We start from the raw sequence: 25,211 nt of genomic DNA on the forward strand, positions 1-25,211 counted from the left end.
TGCAATAGGCATTTCAAGTTAGGCAAGTGATGTCAAAGCAAATGATTGTACTACTGAATACCGACCCCAATAATATTGTGGCATACTAACATCAAGCAAACACAAGGAGATGATGGTCGGAGAGCTGAAACTTTTCAGACACTCACCCCCAGTCACAGATCTATGTTGAATCCATCATCGTTCTTTAGCTCACTTCACCACCTCAGTTCAGACCCAGCTATATGCAAATCAGTCTTGACCATGTGCCTCATGGGAACAGTTCAGCCCGAACTGCCAAGCCAGGTCTTCCCTGAACCAGAAACAAGCATCATGGGACCGGTTTCCGGGTAACACCCCATATCAGCCAGGCTAGCTTGAATCCAGTGAGCAAGGGACCCACGTCTGGGCATACCCTGCCAACTTAGGGCAAACAAAGCAAACACAAGAAGATGATGGACGGAGCGCTGAAGCTATTCAGACACTTACTCCCATTCACAGATCTGGGTTGAATCCATCATCGTTCTGTAGTCCACGTGGCCACCTCAGTTCAGACATGGCTATATGCAAATCATTCTTGACCCTGTGCCTCATTGGAACTGTCCAGCCTAAACTGCCAAGCCAAGTCTTCCTTGAACCGAAAACAAGCATCCTGGGACCAGTTTCAGGGTAACACCCCATATCAGCCAGGCTAGCTTGCACCCAGTGGCAAAATGAGCAAGGGACCCATGTCTGGGCCTACCCAGCCAACGTAGGGCGACAAAAAAGTTATGTAACACGCGCAAATTGCTGCATTGCATTACTCTGCAGCAGGGAGGCTTTTCCATCTCTTTTGCATGGGTGTTCCCATGCAGCTTCCATGGATTTCTACGCATTCCCAGATTCATAAGAACAGGTAAACTTGGGAATGCAGGCAAACGGTAAACCTCCCCAAGGGAGACGTAATGAGGAGAAATATCTTTAATTCCCCTCATTTCTTCTTCTGTTTATGTGTGTTGCATTCTGCAGCATACATAGAAAGAGGAAAAAAGCATCTCAGGATTTTTTTTGTGTAGGAAGGAGCTCTTTCCTGCACAATCCTGACAGCACCACTGGCACCCTTGACGAAGAAGCCTGAATTGGCGCTAGGTAACTCATTATGCGCCAGTGCAGGGAAAGCGGCAGGAATGCTCTGTATTGCATTAAAAACTACGCATTCCTGCCCTTTTCCAGTGATGCGACAAAGCACAGCAAGGAGACATGCGGTGCTGCACCACTTTTCATAAATATGGCCCTTGGGGTGTTACATCCAACACACAAAAGGCGATGTTGAGGTTGCTTGCAAATAGTCTAAACCACTAGCAATAACTCTGTGTAGCAGTTTACCCAGTTGTTTCTGACCCACTTTGACACCCTAGAGAGAAGCTCGTCTTATGCAAATCAGTTGTAGCCCTGTTTCTCTTGGGAACACTTTGTCCTGAACTATCAGGTGAGGCTCCTTCCAGAAGGGAATACAAGCTACGTAACTGCGGTTTGAGCACCAATATTACTCATCGGCGGTATACTTTGGATCCTGTGGCACAGCGAGAAAGGGTCCCACATCTGGGCTATCACTTATGGCATTACATAAAACACCCTAAAGATGATGGGAAGAATTCTTACACATAGTTTAAACCTCTAGCAATCACTCTGGATAGCATTCCAGCTGAGCATTTTTTCACCCACTGTGTCAGTCTAGACAGAGGGCTGTGTTATGTAAGTTAGTACTGACCCTTGTCCTCATGAGAACAGTCCATTCGAAACTGCCAGGCAAGGACTTCTCCAGAAAGGAACACAAGTATCCCTAGACCAGGTTCAGCCTTTTTAGCCCTCATCTGTGAGGTATAGCTTTGACATCCTGTGGCACAGCAAGCAAGGGACTCTCTCCTGGGCATACACTTGGCGACTTTCAGCAGTATGTCAAACACAGAAACGGTGAAGGAAGGAATAATTGCATATAGTCTAAACCACAGGCAGTGGCTCTGCATCCAAACCAACAGACCACCATTTTTCTTCTACTGTGTCACTCTAGACAAAGTCCCACCTTATGCAAATTAATACTGACCCTGCTTCTCATGGGTGTAGACCATTGTGTACTTCCAACAAGGTCTCCTCCAGAAGGGAACAGAAGCAGCCGCAGACCAGTTATGGCCTCATCAGTGATATATAGCTTGGATCCTATGGTCCACTGAGTAAGGGACCCACGTCCGGTAATACCCTTGGCCACTTAGGGTGTCTTATCAAACATGCAAAAGGTGATGGAAGGACTGCTTGCAAATGATCCAAACCACAAAAAATTGCTTTGGGTAGCATTCCACCCATCATTTTTCACTCACTGTACCACTTTAGACAGAATCCCGCTTTATGCAAATCAGTACAGACCCTGCTTCTCATAGAAACAATCCATCCTGAATTGCCAGGCAAAGCCCCCTCCATATGAGACCTCATGAATCCATAGACCGGTTCAGCCTTGTAAGTCCTCATCACCGAGGTATAGCTTGCATCCTATGGCACAGCATGCAGGGGACCCACGCCTGGACATACACTTGGTCGTATAGTGCATTATATCAAATACATAAAAAAGTGGATTCACATAAACACACATGAGAGGCTTCAAATGACACTCATAATCATAACTTTATCACTTAGAAGTAGCATTATTCTTGTTACCCAAGAGTAGTTGTTTCCAGTAGTAATACATCAGTTCTTCTAAAGAGTAATCTGTCTAAACACACATATCAAAATCAGTCTTGTAGACTGCTTCTCCCTCTGAATCCTCTTTTGAATTGTCTATTTCGTAGACATAACAACTAGAGAGTAGGTTTCATTGGAACCAGGTGTGTTTTATGGTTTCCTGTGAGTTTTGCATTCTCATAGTCAATTCCAGAGATAACTAGTGATTGTACTGCAGGTTTAAAGTCTAGATCTTTAATGACAGATTTTAACATTTCTGAGAAGTTTGAGATAGTATGGAGTGCTTTTTACAGATGTATTTATATGAGATTGTGGGTTCAGATTCCTGTCAAGCATTATCTTAAGTGATTTGGAGCAGTCAATGATTTTCGTTTGCTGTTAAGAACAGCGAGAGATACTGGCCATTCTTGCACCAATGAGAAACTATGAAGTTAATGGATTCAGCGTTAATTGGTTGAATGATGGCTCTGTTTATATTTTTTTAGGGCTTGTCAAGGAGGAGCATGTCTTCTTTTGATGGAACTCTCAGTTATAGCTGACTATCATCAGCACATTGGCTTGATTCAGAACAGATGTCAGAGGTATCATATACAAACTGAAAAGACAAGGAGATACTACTGAGTCTGTTGAGGCCTTTGAAAGACTGAGCTACATGAGATAGTGATCTATTTAGGTAGATTTGTTGGGAGTGGTTATCCAAGTAAGAACAGAGCCTGTAAAGAAATGTTTCTGTCATCCCCATTATTTCTTTGAAAGTGTAGAGCAGAACATTATGATTTACTCATGAAATGCCGTCAATAAGTCAGGGAGTATAACTAGACAAGAGACCAGGAGATGAAGAACACTGTCCATGATCTGTAACATTTCTGTTTCTGTGCTACCATCGATCGAAAACTTCGATGATAAATTGCCTAGTAGGCCGTAGTGTTAATTATTTCGGCTAAGATAGGGCACAGCTTTATGGACGTTTAGCCAGAAATGGGAGATTGTTGTCATGGCGGAACTTATTCAGGTCATCTCGGTCCATATAAGGGTTTTACGCGGGTAACCTGATCTGCCTTCGTACCACATGGAACTTTCCTCAGGGCCATGGTGAGTCCATTAGTGGGTGATATAAATGAAGATCTTTTTACATAGCCTGAAGGGAATCAGGTCAGCAATAGGCAAAGGTAATTTAGTATTGACTATTGTTATGATAAATTTGCTTTTGCATATCTCCTTGTTAACTGTACACTTTAACGTAAGAAACAATGCAATGATTGTCCAACGACTCTATGTAAAGTAATGTGATAGATAATCACATCTTTCCGTAGAGATCTTAAATCCCATTATAGTTGTTGGGCCAATTTTCTTTTTAATGATGCCAGATAGTATTCCTGAATGTTTTTTTGCTATGAGGCCGGGTTGGGGTGGTGGGGGGGCTAGGGGGGGAGATGGGGGGCTGGTTTCGACAACGACAGACGGCCACAAGGGAAAATTAAATAAATGAAAAATGTACCCTCATCATCTGTTGAAATTCCCTGCCCCACCGCTCTTACCTGCACGGGCTGCTCCTGCTTAGAAGGCGCCGCTTTCGTACTTTTGTCCTTTGAGTCGAAGTATCCAGTATTGGTAAAACATTTAGAAATTTACTTCCTCAAAAGGTTAATAACAAGGATTTCAAACAAAGCCTGACTATTTAATTCAAATTTCCCTCAATTAAAATATTGCTGTGCATTTTCAGGAGGTCATGCTGTTGGTTATTCAGAGGCTTAGTCGCCACTATAGATGAGAGTGCGGTGCCAGACAGTGTTGATGGGAAAACTGCTGCATGAAGAATTCTGATAAAGTAATCTTATGTTAATAGTCCTCCAAGGCAAAATAATTGCTTTTCAACTAAAGGCCATTTCAATATCAATGAGGCATCATTCACTGTCCACACTTAGACTTAAAGTGGTTTTTCTATAACTTTGTTGAAAGCTCCTATATTCAGAACAAATTAAAAAGTGTTTATTCAGCCCATATTTCAGTGCGGCACATACGTGACTGCAGAAACAGATTTACTGCAGTTTTATCATAAATTAGTGATGTAAACACTTACACACAAACACCTACCCTATACCTATTATTATGAGGAACGGCCATTGATCGTAATGAAGTGTGCATTTACTATTCTAACTCCATGCGCTCTTTGAGTATAGGGATGGTTATAAAACAGACTGAGCCAAATATAACTGCACTTTTAGTTTTTTGATACACTCACTCGAAAGTACCTCAACACACTACCGGGACCGGTCCTCCTACTACACCAGTCCTCACAAAGACAGTGTTTGTCTGCCTCTGTCAGGGTTTACCCATGCTATGAGGACCAATCTGGTCCTTACAGTGTGGTTTATACAAGCCCACACACGCACAAAAACACACAGACACTCTCTCTCTCTTTCTCTCTGTCTCACCCCATTTCTTTCACTTGATGTATCGGTGCATTTCCCAATAGACACTGTAAAAAAAGTTTTTTGTTTCAGAACTACAATAACAATCATATGTATAATTTGTCAATGTGTTAGACTTCAGTATAAATCTGAAAAATAGATGGGGGATAACCCTTTCAAAGCATGTTTGACTAATTATATTTTGGCACTTTTACCATTAGAAGTAAATGAATGTAAAAATTCTCACACACATTTGATAATTCTACATCGGCAGAGATGGGTGAAGTTTTCTGACTATGCTCAATTTTCCTGAAGTAAAGTTACAACGTCAGCAGTCCACCAGTGGTGTGATGTTTTATTCCTGCAAGATGTTCTCTTTCAGGTCACAAGACACAGTAGGATGCAGAAGACCGGGTCTGGTACAGTGGAAATTACACACGTGTAGCCATAAAACTATATTTCCCAGACTCACATGCACATCCGCATCCACCAGAGAATCAACACAATCAGGCACACTTCCGGTTGAATAGTTGGAAACCAAGGGGCATTTTTACAAACAATTGGCATAGGTCAGCACCGCAAGTCATTTGACTTTGCACTGCTATGCTAATTTCAAAGGGTAGGAATCCACCGCATTTACGAGATCAGTTAATTCCTGTCCTTTTAGCAAGCGCCAGGGGGCAAATTGGTGCCTATCGCCAATACATGCACCCTTGCACCTCCGTGCAAGGGTGTCTGCATTGTTGGCAGGATTTTTTTGGTGCAGGAAGGGGCATCTTCTTGCACAAAAACAGTCCATGGAGGTGTTTTACTCGTTCTATGTTGCTGCAAAATGCAGCACAAATAGAAAGAGGAAAAAATGAGGAGAAATGAAAATATTGCTCCTCGTAACGCCTGCTCTGCGGAGGCGCAGGTTTTGGCACTGTCCTAGTGTTATGCGATTTTGTAAATCTAGGGCGAGCCACAATACATGGATGTGCGTGGGAACGCCCACAGCAATGCACATGGAATGCCTCCTTGACATAGAGTAAGGCAACGTAGTACTTCGCATTGCCCAGCCTTACTCCATCTCTATGAGGCCATCCAAAGTCACGCAGGGTGGCTTTACGGGGTCTCATAGATATGATTGAGAGGCCTGCGCCACCTGAGTGCCAAAAAAAGGGACGCTCTGGTGGGCAGGCCTCTTGTAAATAAGCTCCCAAGTATTTAATCCCCATCTGTATAAAGTTCCCTTGTCTGGCACAGTGGACTAAATACTTGGGAACATATGAGGTAATGGACCCAAATTGAAAACTCATAGTTAATCACTGTTGATTATGAGGCCTTTTCCTACTGGCCGACGGGCTCCTTGAGCCTGTCGGAACTGAGTCGGATTCCCCGGCCAGTTTAAACTCCGACCACTGTCATTTTAATACGACGGTCGGAGTTTAATCCTACAATGCCTGTCGGAAAGCCTTCGACCAGCGGTCGGACCAGTTCCGACTCATTTGTTGGTCACCATGCCACCTCAGTTTGGACCCAGTCATGCAGAACTCAGTCTTGACCCTGTTCCTCATGGAAACAGTCAAGACCAAACTACCAGGCAAAGTCCTCCCTGAACCGTAACACAAGGAACCCAGGACCAGTTTTACCTTAGTTATGGGCTCTTCAGTTGGTTATAATTTGGTTTCAGTGGCACAGTGAGTCGGAGACCCACATCTGGGCATACCTGGTGCACTTAGGGCATCAAAAACAAAAACGACAAGGTGATGGATGGAACACTTGAATTAATCTCTCAATCGCTCGGGCCTCATCCCAATCTATCATTTTTCAGCAACTATGCCACATCAGGTTGGACCCAGTTCTATGGTGGCCATGTAGCCACCTCCTCAATGAAGATACATCACAGGTAGGTCAGCAACGACAAGGGGACAGGTTTTCTGTGGCCTGTCCCATATTGAGATTTCAGTTTGGGTCTATTAACTCATATTATGTAGAATAATAATATGTATAAGTACTGATTGGTGGATACACTGATTGATTCCATCAAACAGGCCACCAATCTTTAAAATAATGTTTGTATAAGTTATGGAAGAGGCAAGGGGGGGTAACTGTGGTTAAGAGAAAGTTTCTTTTTCCATGTTCTTCTTTCTTTTTTTCACTTTCTTTTCTCCCTCCTAGGGTGGCTCTAGAGCATGTACAATGTCTATCAGTAATGGGAGGGTTCCTCACGGCAGGGGTTGGGAAGGGGTACTGGGTAGGGACCAGTGGGATAAGAAGAAAAAAAAAGTCTTCAAACTCGCCAAACTATGGTATTAATGTCGGCATTAACTATGGCAAAGGGAAGTCGAGGCGGAGATGGTTAGAGAATACATGGAGATAGGCAAAGGGATACTATTTATGGCTTGGAATGTCAATGGCCTCAGGACAAGGGGGAGGCAGAGACTGGTGCTTAGGTACCTTGAGGGGAGTAACGCTCATGTTACGATTTTACAAGAAACCCATCTGATAGCAACTGAGAATAGAATATTTTTCAAGTGTTGGTGAATTGAGAGCTATGTAGTCTCAGATCAGGATGTTTGTTGTAAAGGAGTCGCTATCCTTCTGAGGAAAGTTGTGGGAACGGAGGTTTTGACCTCAAAAATGGACAACTCTGGTAGATGGATTATGGTATCTTTAAGGTGTGAGGGATTTGAATTTACATGCACAGGTTTTTATGGACCAAACTTGGATGATCCTTCCTTTTTATCATCTTTGGAGTGGAATCTGTAGAGGCCAAACTCCTGGTGGCTCTTGGGGGTATTTTAATACCCTATTCGTTGTTAATCTGGATAGATCTACCAAAAAGGAATATATACACACACCCAAGACCAGACAAGGTTCAAGAAGAATGACACCGGGCTTTGGATGGGTGGCAGCATGGAGACATCAAATGGGCTCGGCATTGGGGTATACATTCCATATAAATAATATGGGCATGTCTCAAAGGCTGGATTGTTTCTTTACAGATGGTGTTTTAGCTGAAAATATTAAAGAGGTTAACCACCTCCCAGGGCACATACCTGATAATTCACCCATAACTATGCTTGTTCAATGCCCCGGAAGGGCCCAGAACTCAAGTTAGAAGGTCAACAGCGCCCTCCTTTTAGACGCAGATATTGCAGCCACCCTGAAAAGAGCTAGTGATGATTTCTTTATTAATAATATGGGATCTGCTTCCCTTGCTATAGTATGGGACACATTTAAGGCTTTTATTAGGGGTGTCTTGAGAAGTTAAGCACATTTTAGGAATAAAATGGAAAGATTGGAGTTTATTCCCTGGAGCAGGAAATTGTAGTTTTGGAGGCTAATTTGCAGACAACGGTAGGTCAGGATAAAGAACAAATACTGAAACGTCTGGAAGAGGTGAAGCTGAATTTAAAAATTAAGCTTGAGATGAAGTGTCACGTATCAGAACGATTTTGAATATGGGGAATGATCAGGATCACTTTTAGCATGGAAGGCGAGGGCAGAAAGGACCAGGAACAACACCAAAGAGTTGATTATTAATCCCAAAAATAAGATAGCGTTGTATGCTGATGACCGTATATGGTATACTTCGGATCCCGCTCAGACTATCCCAAGAGTAGAGAAGTTGGCGAAGGAGGTTGGGCCTTTATCAGGATACTCTGTGAATGCATCAAAGTCAGAGATTATGTATTGGAATATTATGAATTGAGATGGGGAGGTTAAATCGGAGATTAAATATATCTATAATCCATTCCCTGGAGGCTCTTCTGGCAACTAATCTAGGGAGGGTAGCAAAAGAGGTTGAGTCGCTGCTTTCGAAATGGAGGAACTTCTCATTAACAGTATATGGGTGAGTGAACCTGATCAAAATATCAATACTCCCTATGCTCCAGACTGGCTCTAGTTAAATTACAGTGGAAGATCACAAGTTTTATTTGGAGCTCGGGTGGGGCTAGGCTTGTCATGGATGAAATTGAGGCAAAGATTAAAGAAAGGTGGCCTGGCCCTTTCAGATCTGAATTTGAACTGCATGGCCTTTCAATTTGAAAATTGCAGAATGCTTTTGGGGACTCCTGATAGTTCTGCTTGAGGGAAGATGTTGGCAGAAATGACTGTAGAATGGGGAGCCACTGGGTTTCGGTATACGTTTTTGCACCAAATAAAAAAAAAAGTTTGATGAAAAGTTTTAAGGGCTGCACTCACTCTTTGGGTTAGAGTTAGGAAGATATTGGGTATAGGCTATTATTCAGACTTTTGACCAATTTGGGACTCCCCTGGTACCCCATAATGCCTGGTCAGGGTTATATACTTGGGGAGAGATACTTACAGCACATGGTCTAACACCTTAGAAAATACTTAAGGTTAGGACGGGGGGCCCTATCAAGATTCAAATATATTCAGCCGTCTTCCTGGTATGCAAGAGTTAATACGGAGTTGAATAATACTTAGGAAGATGAATCACTTATGCAGTATGTGAGGCCTAAGAGCAAAGAAGTTACTACCTGGGACTTGGTTAGTTTAGATTCTCCAGATCTTGCCTTTTTAACAGAGACCTGGCCAAAACCGACTTCCACGCCTGATATTTCCCTTGCGCTCCCTGAGAACTACCGTAGGGAAAGTGGGCGGTGGAGTGGTCATTATCTTTAAAAAAGAGCTGAAAGTTACAGTTGTCAAATCCATCTTGGATAGCCTGATGGAAATGTGTATTTTAAAAATTGAACTATCTTCCCTGAAAATTTTGCAAAGGCGAGCTTATTTATCGCCCTCGGGGCCACTTAAAGATTTTAATTTAAAATTAATTGAGAAAATTGCCACTCACCTTGTGACCTCTAATCATTTTCTACTGCTAGGAGATTTTAAAAATAATTATGAGGCTGCTAGCTTTTTAGCTGACATGGCCACCCTGGAACTGGGAAAGATTAATGTTGGCCCCTCACATTTGGCCGGCCACACGCTGGATATTATATTAATTAATTCTCCTCTCATAAACTCTGATCACCCCTGCCCACTGACGTGGTCAGATCATTCCATGATCCCTTTCCGGATCACAAGCTAAATCAAACAGAATTTGGTTGAAGGCGCTCAGACTTTCCCTCAAAGACGATGGCAAAGAGTCACGCTTGACTCTTTTAGTAAATTATATACACCCATGATATTCGAGGAAGACATGGACAGTGCAATAAAGCTGAGGGTCTTTAATGAACAGGTTAGTACAATAATTGACATGTTAGCCCAACTGAAACACTGTACAAATAAATCTAGAAAGAAACATGAAGAATTGTATACTGTAGAGTTACGCAGGGAAAAATTCAGATGTAAGGTGCTGGAAAAAAGATGGCGGAAATATCAGCTTGTTTTAAACTGACCCTTTCTGCTTACCACAAGAACTTAAAAAGTGCACACAAAAATCATGTTATTTTAAAATTGAACCAGGCAGGTAACGCTGCAAAGGAATTATATAAATTCCTCAACTCTTTCACTAAGCCCACAGCTTGCGCCCAACAGATCACCCCCTCTCAGAGCCTCTGTGACAGCATAGCTGTGTTCCTTGAAGAGAATATATTAATCAGATTTATAGTGAAATCTGATTATGCTGAGCCCACTGACCTGAGTTCTTAAGTAGCTGAGGACTTAAAAGTAGGCCTGGATTGTTTCAAAGCTATTCAGATCTCTCAGGTGGAAGCTGTGCTTAGCACGGCAAAATAGGGCTCCCCCTAGATGTTATGCCAGCATACATATATGCCCAGCTTGCCACTCTTCTAGCCGCCCCTATTATGGAGATCTTGAATACCTCCTTACATGAAGGTATTTAACCATTGGCTGGAAATCCGCTCAAGTGATTCCCATCAAGAAAAAAGATCAGCTATCTGATGACACGCTCTAAAATTATTATCGCCCCATCTTGTTCCTCCCGTTGATGAGTAAAATGGTGGAGAGCTATGTCAACACTCAGCTAATGGATTATCATGATAACCACACTATTTTATACCCTTCACAATCTGGGTTTAGATCCTACCATTCCACAGACAACCCTTATTGGGGTCACGGATCATATCAAAATGGCTCTGAATGGCAATAAAGCAGTGATACTGATCTTATTGGATCTAACAGCAGCCTTTGACACGGTCTCCCATCAGAAACTGATTTTTCAACTGAGAGAGGCCGGGCTGCAAGGACGGGCACTCAACTGGCTCATCAGATTCCTTGACCAGCGCACTCAGACCATCAGCTTGGGCCCTTTCTGTTCCCAAACCTTGAAACTTACTACAGGGGTGCACCAGGGCTCTTGTCTAAGCCCGACTTCATTTAATATCTATGCGGCCCCCCTGGCCAAGGTTATCAGGAAGCATGGTTTTACCCCTTTCTCTAATGCTGACGATGCCCAGCTGCTTCTGACCTTTGATAAGGACTCTGAGGATATTGAGCAGCGTTTTGCTAAGGGTATGTTAGCTATATCAGAATGGATGACGGACCATTTCTCCAGTTAAATGCGTCTAAGATGGAAATCCTGCTGTTTGGTACAGCTCAGGCTGTCTGGTCCCTCAGGTGGTGGCCTGCTACATTAGGTCCAGCCCCTGCTCCAACCTCTGTGGCAAAAAATCTAGGGGTTCGCGTGGATGTTCAGCTATCCAAGAAGGACCAAGTTATGACCACAAGGGGGGACCTGTTACCATACCTTAAGCCTCCTGTGAAGAGTGTTTCACTGGTTGCCACTCTCTGTGCAAAAAACCTTGATTCAGGCAATGATTATTGGCTGCTTGGACTACTGCAATGCTCTGCTGGCATCGCTAATGAGTCCCTTCTCAGCAGACTTCAGATTGTTCTGAACGTGGCTGCGTGCCTGGCTCTAAAAAAACCACCTCGTACCTCGGCAGGTCCTTTATTAAAACAGCTTCACTGGCTCCCTATCCTCCAAATAATTAATTTCAAGCTTGGCTGCCTCACCCATAGAGCTCTGTATGGCACGAGCCCCAGCTATCGGCGGAAAAATTCAAAGTCTACTGTCCCAATCGTTATCTTAGGTCAGAAGGGAAAAGGCTGTTAGTGGTTCCACGATTCAAGAAGCTTAGGACAGGCGGTAAAACTGTTGCACATCTGGCCTCGAAATTTTGGAACACCCTACCTGTGGACCTGCATAAATGCTCCAATCTTTTACCCTTTAGGAAACTCCTGAAAACGGTACTATTCAGAGTGTAATTTCTATCTGCACATGGTCGTCTGACTTTTCTGCTAAGATAGTACGGAGATACCCCTTCAGGGGTGATTCCTGCGCTTTATAAATCCAATACATACATACATACTGAAAGTTTTTAGATGCCGAAGAGATTCGCTTGGTGGCACCACAGATGATATGGGAGGATATGATTCCAGGATCTGGTCTTCTAAATTTGTGGCATACATCGTTAAAATTTCTATACTCTATGGCCCAACGTACCAAATTAAAAAGAAATCACTATTTCACTCTTAACAGACTATGTTGGACACCTCAAAGAGTCGATAGATTCATAAAGGACCCGACCCCCAAGTGTAGAAGATGTGGCTGTCTTGAAGCAAACCATGAACATGACATGCAATTGGGACTTGCCAAATGATCTGAAGATTTTGGGAGATTGTGAGCAACACCATTTCGGAAATGTTGGGGGCAAACATCATGATGACCTCTGTGTTGGTTCTGTTAGGGGTTAATATCACAACAAGAAGTCTTCTCAGTAGACTTCAGCAGCGTTTGTTGTTCTATTTAGTACTGTTAGATGGAAGGGAGATTTGTATACGTTGGCTGGATCCATCTCCTCCCTCACCGGAGAGTTGGTTAAAAAGCATTACGCCGGACCTGCAGGCTGGACAAAAGACGCACTTTATATAGGGCGAATACAGTATGGGCCAACTATATAAAGTGGAAGGGCATATTGGTTACAGAATGCTGGGTGGCCCTATGATTACACCCAAGCAATAAAATGGGTATGGGCTTTGACCAATACAAGGGTGTATTGGCCAAAGCCCATACCCATTTTTTTGCTTGGGGCCAACGCAAGTGCAGCAGGATGACGACCGGTCCTCGAATATAGTATAGCCTGAATTCGCAGTAGCTTTGGAGCTATGAGGACACATTTTTTTTTTTTAAAGGGAGTATATCTCCTTCAAGCTTGCAACTCAGATCTGAACTATATGCAGATGTTTAGACTTGTGCGCTCCCACCTTCCTATAATGTAAAACCCAACAAGTTAATTACAAAAACAATTAAATATTTCCTCTAAATTCAGACCTTAGATTTGACCTTTGCTCAGCTCTGTCAAACATTATTGTACATAATAAAGTCCTAAATCTAAAAATGTAAAGATAAAACAAATTTCAGCTTGAAGGCAGAATGTGTGGCTGGAGACCGAAAAGTAGACACCCTCCTCCACTCAAAGTCAAAATACTCACTGTCTAGAGGAACAAATAGTCATAAAGTGGAATAAAAGATCCTACGTCTTCATCTCTCTAGCTCTCTGCTCTGGCAGGAAACCTTGTGCCTTCAGAAAGGCCCTGGGCACATAGGAAGCAGAGAGGAGAGATAAGGAAGAAGTGAGAGATAGGTCTGTCCTTGCCATTTCTCAATGGGCAGCAGAGACCTTACTGTCAACTTTTATATTGAAAATGGTATTCAGGGTCACCCATCTTACATCCACACTTCTTGTATGCTCACAGTCATTATTGCTGGTTGCACCAGGTACCCCTCTTTCCATGGCCTTACTGTGCCGCTGCTGAATGAGGATTTTGACAGGCTTGTGGTTACCAGATTGATTATGTGCAAGAGGACCAGTAGCCTCAGCCTTAGGTGAAGCTACCACACCTCGAAAAGTAATGACGCGACCGGAGCACAATGCTCACGCAAGGAACTCCCACAAGTCTACCAGAAGAGGAGGCCAATGTAGGGTTTCCCATTACTTAGGGTGCACTAAATGTGTCCCTTTGGTGTACCAGTTTCGCTGTTTGGTGGACCTTTGGAATTAGAACCCTTTAAACTTAGTCAAAAAGAAAATATGAGAACTTCAGGCACAAAGAAAAAATGGCATGAAAATGAGAGATGCATAATCTGTTCTGAACCTTAATTTTTACAGCATATTTAAACAATGTAGACTTCCTCCATTCTACCTGTAGTGGTCATGTTACTCATTCATTGTTCAGTGCCTGGAACGACCTTCCACTCCACCTCAGACAGATAACATCGCATCCCATCTTCGCAAGAAACCTCAAAACCTGGCTCTTCGATAGACTCCCTTCTTGATGGACTGGAACCTGCGAACCCCCCACCACACTCCCAGCGCCTTGAGACCCTTACGGGTGAGTAGTCGCGCTTAACAAACACCTGTTATGAATTTGACAGCTCTCTCCTCTCTGTGATCATCAAATCGCCAGTATTATGAAAAAAAAATCTTGCCTTGAGAGTTCCCCTTCAAATATGATCCACATTAGCCAAAAAGTACCTGTGTTAAAGTTCATGGCTATTTCAAATTAGTTTTAGGAGCTAAAATCAAACAAATGCTATTGCTAAGAACTACACGGAGTTTATTCACAGGAGGCAGAATGTGCCAGCTCACATTTTTTTTATTTACATTTACCAGACTTGCTCATGCAGGTCTCAGAATGGGATTCTGACAGTGAAAATTGAATTTTGTTTTTAATCAAATTAAATGTTGTCTAATGCAAAATGTGTTTTTTATTATTTAACTTGCTTTGTCTCTACCTAATCATCGGACTAGAAGATGCATCACAGTTTTGTTAGCGTTACAGGGCCACTTATAGCCCTGAGTGGTATATCAGGTGTAAACTTTGTGGACATCCTACTTTTCCCTAGTATTAAGGAATCACAGGTCAGAGGGCCATTATGGGGTGAGGGTTTGTGGCCCAGGGTATTATTCCCCAGGTTTGCGTTTTCCAATTTATATATTTTCAATTGTGATTAGGCCTGCCTGCTTCATTAATAATGAAGCAGATTAGGTGGCCTGGTACTAGATGGCGCCAGATGCTGTGGTGTATCTTTCCCTGAGCTACATGTTTTTAATACCTAGTAATACTCAGGCGAAGCTTATTGAACCTGGCAAAAATAGAAGAAGCATCCAGCGGGGTCCCACATTTAGGTTTGGCCCCGGGCCTCGTGCTAACCTCTGACAAGCCTGTCACAGGTGCAAATGATTGCTATGCTTTTATTATGCCTGTTTTTGACAATGTTATTGTTCTACCTGGCCAGCCTATACCTTGCATGAGCCTGTTGTGCAACTTTAAATCCCAGTGCCAACACAATTGCTTTCAACCATTAATAGCACATCAAAATACAATGGGGTGACCCCCTGTGTTCCTCAGAACCTGGGTATATATTAATAAATGCAGCAACTAGTTTTGTCGAATTGGTGTAACAACTCATTGAATAGGTACTCAATACCTATCTGGATGCTGCATTAAATGCTATACTGTACATAGCTATGTAAAACATACAAATGGAAATAACAGACGTACACATGGGTCAGTTTTCAACATAAAGTATATTCAAACAATTTATCAGATTGGAACATGATGAACCATAAAAATGTGCTTGCTTCATACGTGAAGAAAGTGCAACATTGCTTGTGCTGTGACTTTAGTGCAAAAGTGCAAGGGAAGAAAGATATACAATATATATATACTTCACAGTCACTTTTTGTATACGGCACGTTGGGCCTGTCCAATACAACTTAATTCATAAGAGGCAATGGGATATCTTTAATTGTTCTAATGCCTGGAATTGGTTAGCTGGGTACAGGCTGTAAAATTATGCCGACGACGTTTCGACCCGAAATGTGTATGGTGTTCATGAAAATATCCTACAGGGGCTTCATCAGGACTGGGAAGGGGGAGTACCCTAAAGGCAGGTTGGAAACAGTATCCTGATTGAATTCTTCTCAATCTACAAAGGGCTGACTCTGTGAAGTATATATATTAAATACATTTATTCTTTTGCACCACTGCACTTACACTTAACCGCATGCGTGCGGGCGGAATTCCGCCCGTACGCTGAGATTTACTCATTCCCATGTTTCATGACGAGCTGGGCTCGTCATGAGCGTGCGAGGAGGCTACCTCATGACGAGCCCAGCTCGTCATCAGCGTCGAAGGGGTTAAATCACTACACAAGCACTGTTGCTCGTTCTTCACGTATGAAGCAACCCCATTTTTATGGTTCATCATATTCCAACTTGAATTATAAATTGTTTGAATATACTTTATTGAGTAACTGGTGGATCTCTTTCTAAAAAAATCCAACAGAACCCATTGTTGTAGTTATCAACCATTAATAGGGGCAACACATCAACGTTGTTAAGGGTCCTAAATGAAACTCTAATCTTGTAAAAACACCCTTGTCATGCCAAATATAAGAAAAACAAAGAACATACAGTAGGCAATAGATGACTTAGAGTCATTTTTAAATAAGTTTTGCTAATTTGGAGTACAATTATCTTTTCACTTGAATATTCCATTCCACAATATTGTTTTCATTTACCTTAGATGCAGGCACTAATTCTAACTCTGGGGCCGGTTCAGTTTCAAAGGCACTCTTGCAACTAGTTAGTTCAGACTGCAACTTATTCCCTGAAGACCTGTAAAAAGGGTAGTGAGACATTTATTATTTGATGCAGAATGGCTGAGATAACAATGTGCTCTAAATACCAATGAACAATATGAAACCTTAATTTAACAGACACTGAAAAACTTACAGGCTGAGATATGCATTAGTCAAAGTGACTTATTTCCCTCTGATTTGCTTTTAATCATTGGCAATTCTAGTATGATCAGTAGCTGTCTACTATTATATGTGTTCTGTAACAGATGCCTAAAACATGTTTAAGTTTCTTGACAATATAACTTAGGGCCACTTGTACTAGGTATTATTATGGTTGCAAATGATCTGGATAAGCATTTTCGACCGTAACATTTTTCTTTCAGATCTACTAATCCCATTTAAGAGTAAGAAATGTTTTTCTGACTCTTAAAATGGGATTGCAAACAGATTCCGATCTGGTACCTCGAAGTGACCTGTTGTTGGCTTCCTTACAAATACAGAATACGTATTCTATGTTGCAATATTTTGTGACTGAAACAAGGCCGGACTGACCATAGCGGGCACCAGGCATTTCCCCCATGGGTCGCCATGGTCAGGCCGTTTTTGGGCCCCTGGGGGGCAGTTTGTGATACCTGGGGTTGGCAATTTCAGACCCCGTAACAAAATCGTCTGAAACCGGCCCTAAAAAACAACTTGCCGGTCTCCCCTCCCCCCTTCCCGGGGGGGGCCGACCGAGCAGTTTGCCTGGGCAGGTTTCGGTTCCCAGTCCTGCCCTGGACTGAAATCTAGTTCTAAAACATTTATTGTTACCAAGACCTCAAAGGCGGTGGCACTCCTTCCCCTTGTGACCCCCTTTGTTAATGTGTATTAAAGTTTGCTGAGAGTAGGCAATGGTCCAGGGAAACACTCCCACATCTTAAAGAAATTTTCAAAAAATGTTTTCTTCATTTAATACCAAACACCGATATTGTGATCTATTGGGTCCAGCAGGCCACCATCCATGTGACAGCTAAGGGCGGGCGTAGCTGGCGTAGTGCCTCTACTCGGAGCTCCACGGAGTTTGAAAATAACTCAGTGGAACTCCGCTCCAATCCCTCCCCCTCCCAAATTAATCAAAAATTAAAAAAGAAGGCACTTACCTGCGTGGCTGCCTCCTCCTCTGCCTGGCTGCTCTCCTTCCTGCTTCTCACCGTCCTTCTTCTATGAAATAAACTCCTACGTTGTACGTCTTGCGTGTGCTCAGGCGCATGATGTACAACGTAGGGCTTTTTCATAGAAGAAGGACGGCGAGGAGCAGGAAGGAAAGTGGCCAGGCAGAGGAGGAGGCAGCCATGAAAGTAAGTGCCTTCTTTTTTAATTTTGAATTAATTTTAGAGGGTGAAGGGACCGGATAACTCCGCTCCGCCTCGGAGGGTAGTTTTGCCTAAACTCCGCGTTTGCAACAGTGCGCGGAGTAGGCAAAAATCCGCAAACTCCGCTATTGGAGCGGAGTTACCCGCCCGGGGTTAGTGACACCCTCCACTCATTGTGAGCCACAATTTGCAACCTACCTCATTAATGTTCAGTCCACAAGCGGGATGCCACCACATGAAAAGAGCGGCCGCCCTTGCGGGAATGGGAAAACCAAGGAATGGTCACCAGAAACTGCATGGAGGACCTTAACGTTCGTTGAGGGGCGTAGTGCTGGATCATTTTCCTAATGTAATGGGCCCTGAGTTGTGTAGGGCCTTAAAGGCTTAAAGGCCAGGGTAAGAGCCTTAAACTGGATGCCCTTACGCACTGGAAGCCAATGAAGAGATTTTAAGTGGGGGGTCATGTGAGCCCTGAGTCCTACCATCAGAATAGCTCTGGCCGCCGTAGTCTGAATCAACTGCAGGCGACCTAGAAGATATTCCGGTAAGCCTAGATATAGACCATTTGCGTAGTCCAGCCTTGATGCAATCAGGGCCTGCACTACCGTGTTTCTGAGGAGAACCGAAAGCAGGGGGATGAAATTCTTCAGCATTTTTAAAAGCCCAAAGCAGTTTGAATCTGGGTCTTCATGGACATGTCCAAATCCGACCTCACCCTGAGGTTTTTTAATGTGGTAACAGAGGACTTCGGAGGGGAACCCACCGGTGCCCCTCCTCACTCGAATTAGAACCCAAAAAATAATCTCAGACTTTTCGGGATTACACTTTAATTGGTTCTCTCTGAGCCAGGAAAACACCTCCGTTAGACAGGTGTTTATCTCACTGCCTCTGAACACGGTACCCTTCTCGCTGGTGAACAGAAGTTGCGTGTCATCGGCATAAGATACCATTTTAGCGCTGTATTTCTCCGCTAAGAGTGCATGGGGAGCCATATACATATTAAACAGGGCCGGATTTAGAATTGAGCCCTGGGGAACTCCTACTTTCATGGGGGTGATAGAGGCTGAGAAAGGGGGGGACCATACAGTTTGCTGGCGGCCGCTTAAAAAGGAAGTGTACCATTTGAGAACCATGCCGCCAATACCGCCGTCCTTAAGTCTTTCCAGGAGTTGGTCATGGGGCACGGTATCAAAGGCCACAGACAGGTCTAATAGCACCAGTACCGCATTGCCCCTACTATCCAAAGTACTTTCGATAGTTTCAGAGACTTCAAGTAAGGCCGTCTCAGTACTGAAGTTTGCTCTGAACCCTGACTGAATCAGATGTAATACTCCGTAGTAACTATATTTACATATTTCTCCAAAACTTTGGAAAAGAAAGGCAGCAGTGAAATTGGCCCATAGATACATACTATCAGGGGGTCTGCTGTAGATTTTTTTAACAGTGGGAGAATTCTAGTGTGTTTCCAGCTCTCAGGCATTATACCCTCCAACAAGGAGGAATTCAGAACTCGGTTCACTGCTGGATTAATCACTTCAGCGATTGACGCCAGTACTCACGCGGACAAGGGTCCACGGGGGAACTGGATTTTAAAGCCTTCATTATCTTGAGAGATTTAACTAGTGGGTTAGGTGGGAATTGTAAGAGGGACGCACCTAGAGTAGAGTTAACTCTGGGGGGAGCAGCTGTATTTAGCACCTCAGCCGAGGCAGCTCCTTAAAAGAATCTTGAATATTTTTAAACTTCTCAAAGAAATAGTGCGCTAAACCGTTAGTCCAGTTGCTGGTCGGGGAAAATGGGCTGTTCATAGCATTCGGGGATGTAAAGTCTTTAACATTTGTAAACAATTCCTTACTCTTGTACCCGCCTGTTCAACTTTGGTGGATAGGAATAGTTTATTTTTGTCGCGGACCTTGGAGTAATGAACTTTCAAGGCCTGTTTATAGGTGGCTTTGTCAGAGGGATTAAAATTCTTCTGCCATATTCTCTCAAGACATTTACATGAACTTTTAATTTTTCGAAGGGCCTCCGTAAACCATGGTGCTGAGGCCCTACTGGCATTATCTGCCTGGGTCGTCGGAAGGGGCCAGCTCCAACAAGCGGAGCTGTAACCAGTTCTCCAAGGAAAGTACATCGCTCTCCAACATTCCATTGAACAGAATAGGGTGTAGCCTGAGTGCACTATCCAGTGCCTCTGCCGTGAACTTATTAAAAGGCCTAAGACTATTTGGACAGGGCCTGCAATACAATAGAGGCCAGCTAGATTCTTTAGGGATCTCTGAAAGTAAGCAAAAAATTATCCGACCATATTATGGGGAGAGGCGCTTCCATTTCTATACTGAAAAAATCTGATCTAAGATGTGGCCTTTTTCATGAGTAGGCAAGAAGACATAGGGGGGCCAGGCTGAAGATACCCAGTGATTCACACAACCTGGAAGGCTCAGTTTCTCCAGGTTCATCCATATGGATATTAAAATCTCCAAGTACAAGGCAATGCTTGTATTTGGCAGCAATAAGGGCTATAGCATGACCAATTGATTCTAAAAGTGTTCTGGCCGCTCCCGGGGGTCGCTAGATTACAACCCGGTGATAGAATGGTGTGCCGACACAGTTAGGAAAAAAATGAGTCCCTATGCTCCCTCTATCTCTGCAATAGGGAGTAGCAAGCAGGAATAAAAGGTTTTTATAAATGATGGCCACTCCCCCACCCCTGCCCCTCGGCCTGTCCTTTCTAGGGATCCGGTACCCCGGGGGAATTGCGCTAGTAATAGTGGGGTTGGAGCTGTCATTTAACCAAGTTTCAGTAACAAACATAATGTCGGGCTTTAGGTCTGTTAAAAGGTCGAAGAGCTGAAGCTCATGTTTTTTTAACGACCTGATGTTTAGCAAGATAGCCTTCAAAAGCCTCCCTTCCCCCATAGTCCGATCCTGGTGGGTGCCTGTATCGGATTTCTGTAGAGCGTCCGTGCCCTTTAAAATATATCTTATCAATATTCAAGAGGTAGGTCGCAAATTGAGACTCACTAGGACCGGATTCCATCACAGTGATGGTGGCCTACTGAGGTTTGCAGACCACCATATCTGTGATTACATTCTAAATAAGTAGCTATGATTCAAATGGAATGTGGAAACAGAGCTGCATTTAAAAAGTAACCTTTTTTATTTGTTTATTTGAGAGTAAGCAGTGGTCCCATGGCCCACTAGTCAGTCCCCAACAAACGTTTTTTACTGCACAAATTCAAAGGAATCCCAAGGGGAACTCTTGCCATTTGTGAATGTGTTACCAACTACTTTGAGATGTTGGTAAAATCTCAATGATTTGCAGGATTTCAGTGTTTCAAATTCAATGTTTGTAACCAGATTTCAGTTGTTAAGCATTGATACAATGGCTTAATAAATTGCAAATTGGGTGCAATGCCCTAAACATGCTCCTGTCAAATAGTAATTTGTAATGGGTTTCTTTTACTGAATCGCAAAATAGATTTAGTACATAACAAAAAGCCATTTTGCGGTCACAAAACCCTGCGATTTTGTGAATCACAGCCTTTGTGACTGCTTAATGTCTTTGTAGATTAGAACCTAAAGTGTTTTGTACACATAAATCAACATGCAAATTGGTAATCATTAAGAAATTAAAACACGTTGGCAAGTATAGATTACTGTTCTTCATTACTATGTATTCATTAGAAATGTAAAGTTGAATAAGCAGTATGCATCAAATATGCAGTAAGGTGCATGCTGCACTCTCAATGTATGTGTGAACACTCATACCTTGTCATGTATTCCTATAGGTTCTGAATCGATCCCCCTATTCCTGACCCTATTCTGGTTAAACTAACTATCAAGTTAACTAACAGTCAGCCCATGAGGCAAGAAAAGCCCCCATGATGCAGATACCGTTATCTGACGCAGTCACACTACGGCACAGGAACGTGTTATCTGATTAGGTCATAACGCTTGAGATCTAATTAGACAAGCGACATTCCTCCAGCCCCTGATAAGGCATACGACGTTCTCATAACAAATCAAACCTATGACAACCTGGAAAATCCGTGCGGCCATTGTTTTGATTTCACAGAGAACTTCAGTAAAAGAATGTGCTAACGAGCAAGTCGTATGACATCTTTATTGACGTATCTATGTCCATCCTTACGTCAATCTCAGCACCTTTAAGGTATAAATATTGCCGATCTTGCCCTATGCAAACACACGCGTGGTGACGAGACGGAGCAGCCATACTTGCCGAAGCCCAGAAGCAGAGCAGACCCCGCTGGCAGCAGCCCCGCCTTCCTGACGCGCTGAGAGACGCGCTGCTATCTCCTGCCGAGAGACCCAGCACCGGCGCTTTTGGGCAGCCCTCGCAGGCAGCCTGGAATATCGAGAGCAGAGAAAGAGATACCATTCCTCATTCATCCTAACTTCCAGGTACAGAACTGAATAACCCCTCACAGAGAATTCTTTAGTTATTCACTTGGCAAAAACAAACTTAACTTAAACTGTAACTTTCTATTCCCGCCCACGCATTAGACTTAGGTCAGGTACACGGGGTAGGCGTATTTAGAAACACCAGTTGAGTACGTTTAGTCAAATGTATATGTGTATGTAAATATATTTTAATCATTTTAAACATCATATGGCTCAGAAACCATATCAATGTTTTTACAGTATTATTTTATACTATTGCTTTTAATGTATGCACTTTACTTAACTATAAGTATTGCAATAATATCGATCCATTTCTCTTGTACGAGAAAAGAGACTGATCAATAAATAACACCTTTTTATTGAACACGCCCGTCTCTTCCTTTTCTCTACAATCTGATGAGACTAAGAATGCACGTACTGACTGAGTAAAATAATTGCCTTGTGCTCACACGACTCTCGAGATTGACTCTTGATTAGGGGAGAGCAAAGTTGTCATGTTCTGTGGTTGTCAGAAACTAAATCCCTTCTTGTCTAATCAGGGGAGTTAATTCTTTCCTGAACATTCGAGAAAGTTTCTAGCGAACTCTGAGCTACGCTGGCAAACCCAAAACTTAAGTCTAGTATCGACAGTAGTAGACCTAGTTAACGTCTGGCCTAGGCCTTTACTGCTGTAGGTATTATTCCAATGCGCAGAGCCTATTGGCAAGATAGGAACTACACTACATGGCGCCCAACGCGTTTGGAAAGGGCGATAAAACTAACGTAAGACATTTAGAGTAACTCAGTCGTGCTTTCTCACTCAGACCCCTTTTCCCAAATACTCCAAAGACGTCTGGAGTGGGTGAAAGGTAATATCCTCCAAAACCTCGCAGGAGGGAACTCCTATGTATGGTTCTTGTTTTAGTCAACGTTGAAGGATAAACAGTTCCAAAATATTGTGCATCTAATCTTTGTTTCCATAAGAAACCTGATCTGCAAACAAACATAATACCATCCTGTCAGTAAAATGGGAGACAGTGATGAAGAAAGAGAGGCAGTTAGATTAGCAACTGAACTCGCAGATGCTGATGCTACCATGCAAGCAGCAGACGCGGATATAATACTCATTCCGGTCATCAAAAGGAGATCTATAACTCTAAAACTTATAGAAAATGGACTGACACCTAGAGGTGGCACAGTCATATTCGTAATTGAGGCACACGAATATCGGCAGACAGAGGTATACTATTCATGGATACATTTTCCAGCAGCAAATGCTGTAACAAAGTACTTCCACTATTACAAAATAGAGGAACCTCCTGAAATGTACACTCCTTTCGAGGAGGTGGAAGTACCACTCAAATTCCAAGAGCATTTGCTCTTATTTGATGGCGCCCTAAAACACAATAATCACATTACCAGGCTCGGTCCTTTAGGTAGACCAGGAGCAACGTGGCCGGTACTAGCCGGATACACACCACATCCAGACATCGAAGGGATGTCGACAGGAGAGCTGTTAATACAGCTAAAACAATTACTAAAAATTCATAGACAATTAGTTCAGTATGTAATGCGGACTTCAACAATTCAGCCAGCGATTAAACTTCCACAGCTGACCCCTGACCAGGGGAACACAAATAAAATCACACCACAGAACATCCAATCCTGCCTAGGTAAAGTTCCGGCTAAACGGGAACAGATACCATTCTGGTTGGCACAGAAAATCACCCAAATAGAGGCGGTGTTTCCTGACACCACCCCGCTAGAAAAACACAGGATTCTGACTATATGTCTCCCAATGGGAATCGCACCACACATAGAAGACTGTGACACTTGGGGTACAGTCTTTGCTTCCATCTACACAAAAACGCACGGTGTTCCATCCATTTCGGTAATACCAGATGTGCTAAAACAAATTCAAGATGAATATGGTCCTGAACCTGCTTTAACTCTTGGTATGAAATTACTGAAAGACTTCAAGCAGGTCTCGGCTATATTATTAGCCAATATAAAAGGTGAAGCAGCAAACGTGGCGATCCGCCAGAGGTTAAAAGAGACAGATATAGCAGACCAACCAGCTGAAATTGCCAGAATCATAGAAAAATCCTATGAAGAACTAGGTAGAGATAGTTTAGGTGGGATACCAGTAAAACCGCAACTGACTGAAGGTCCAGAAAAAATATTTTTTAATAATAATTCACCAAAAAAGAACTGGGATGGAAACAAACAATCCAATCCAAAAGAAAAGAAATTCCAGTCCCGAGGAAGGTCTCCTAGGCGAAGGGAGAAATCTCCGAACCAGAGACACAGGTCACCCCAGAGTGACCCCTCTGGGAAAAGATATAACCTTAGAAATAGGGATAATATTAAAAAACCTGATAGATATCAAGACATTGATACACGTCCCTCTCAATCTTTTCAGAATTCCTCGCAGAAATCGGAAAGAAGAGGACGATCAGAACAAAGAGAAGAGCACGCCAAGTCCAAAGACAAGGAACCTGCTCAACAAAAAAAGAAATTACAATTTCCAAAAAAGAAGGTAGCCAGTATCAAGGTAGTTAACAATGCCGAGAATACTGAGGACACAACTGAAAAACGGAGAGTGGGCTCAGACAATGCTAGACAGCGCAGCAGAAGTGAGCATAGCTCGCAAAGTCCTTATGAATCATCTGGAGACAGTGGACACGAATGAATATCTTCAAGTGGAAACTGCAGACACCAGAGTTAGCAAACCCCACAAGATATACGAGATAACATTACGTATAGAGGGAGATAAGACTAGGAAAATAA

At 43.0% G+C, this 25,211-nt stretch overlaps 1 protein-coding gene across 2 annotated transcripts in view; it reads right to left on the reverse strand.

Annotated features, from left to right (window-relative positions):
- The window catches only part of PEX5L (peroxisomal biogenesis factor 5 like), a 392,012-nt gene that overhangs the window by 159,261 nt on the left and 207,540 nt on the right, over positions 1 to 25,211 (reverse strand). For both annotated transcript variants that reach the window (XM_078668173.1, XM_078668174.1), the window contains exon 5: positions 16,606 to 16,702. In XM_078668173.1, the coding sequence (XP_078524299.1) occupies positions 16,606 to 16,702 (97 nt within the window). The remainder of the gene's footprint in view (positions 1 to 16,605; positions 16,703 to 25,211) is intronic.

The sequence above is a fragment of the Lissotriton helveticus genome, chromosome 11 (assembly GCF_964261635.1).
Source record: "Lissotriton helveticus chromosome 11, aLisHel1.1, whole genome shotgun sequence".
In the NCBI taxonomy this organism is placed as follows: domain Eukaryota; kingdom Metazoa; phylum Chordata; class Amphibia; order Caudata; family Salamandridae; genus Lissotriton; species Lissotriton helveticus.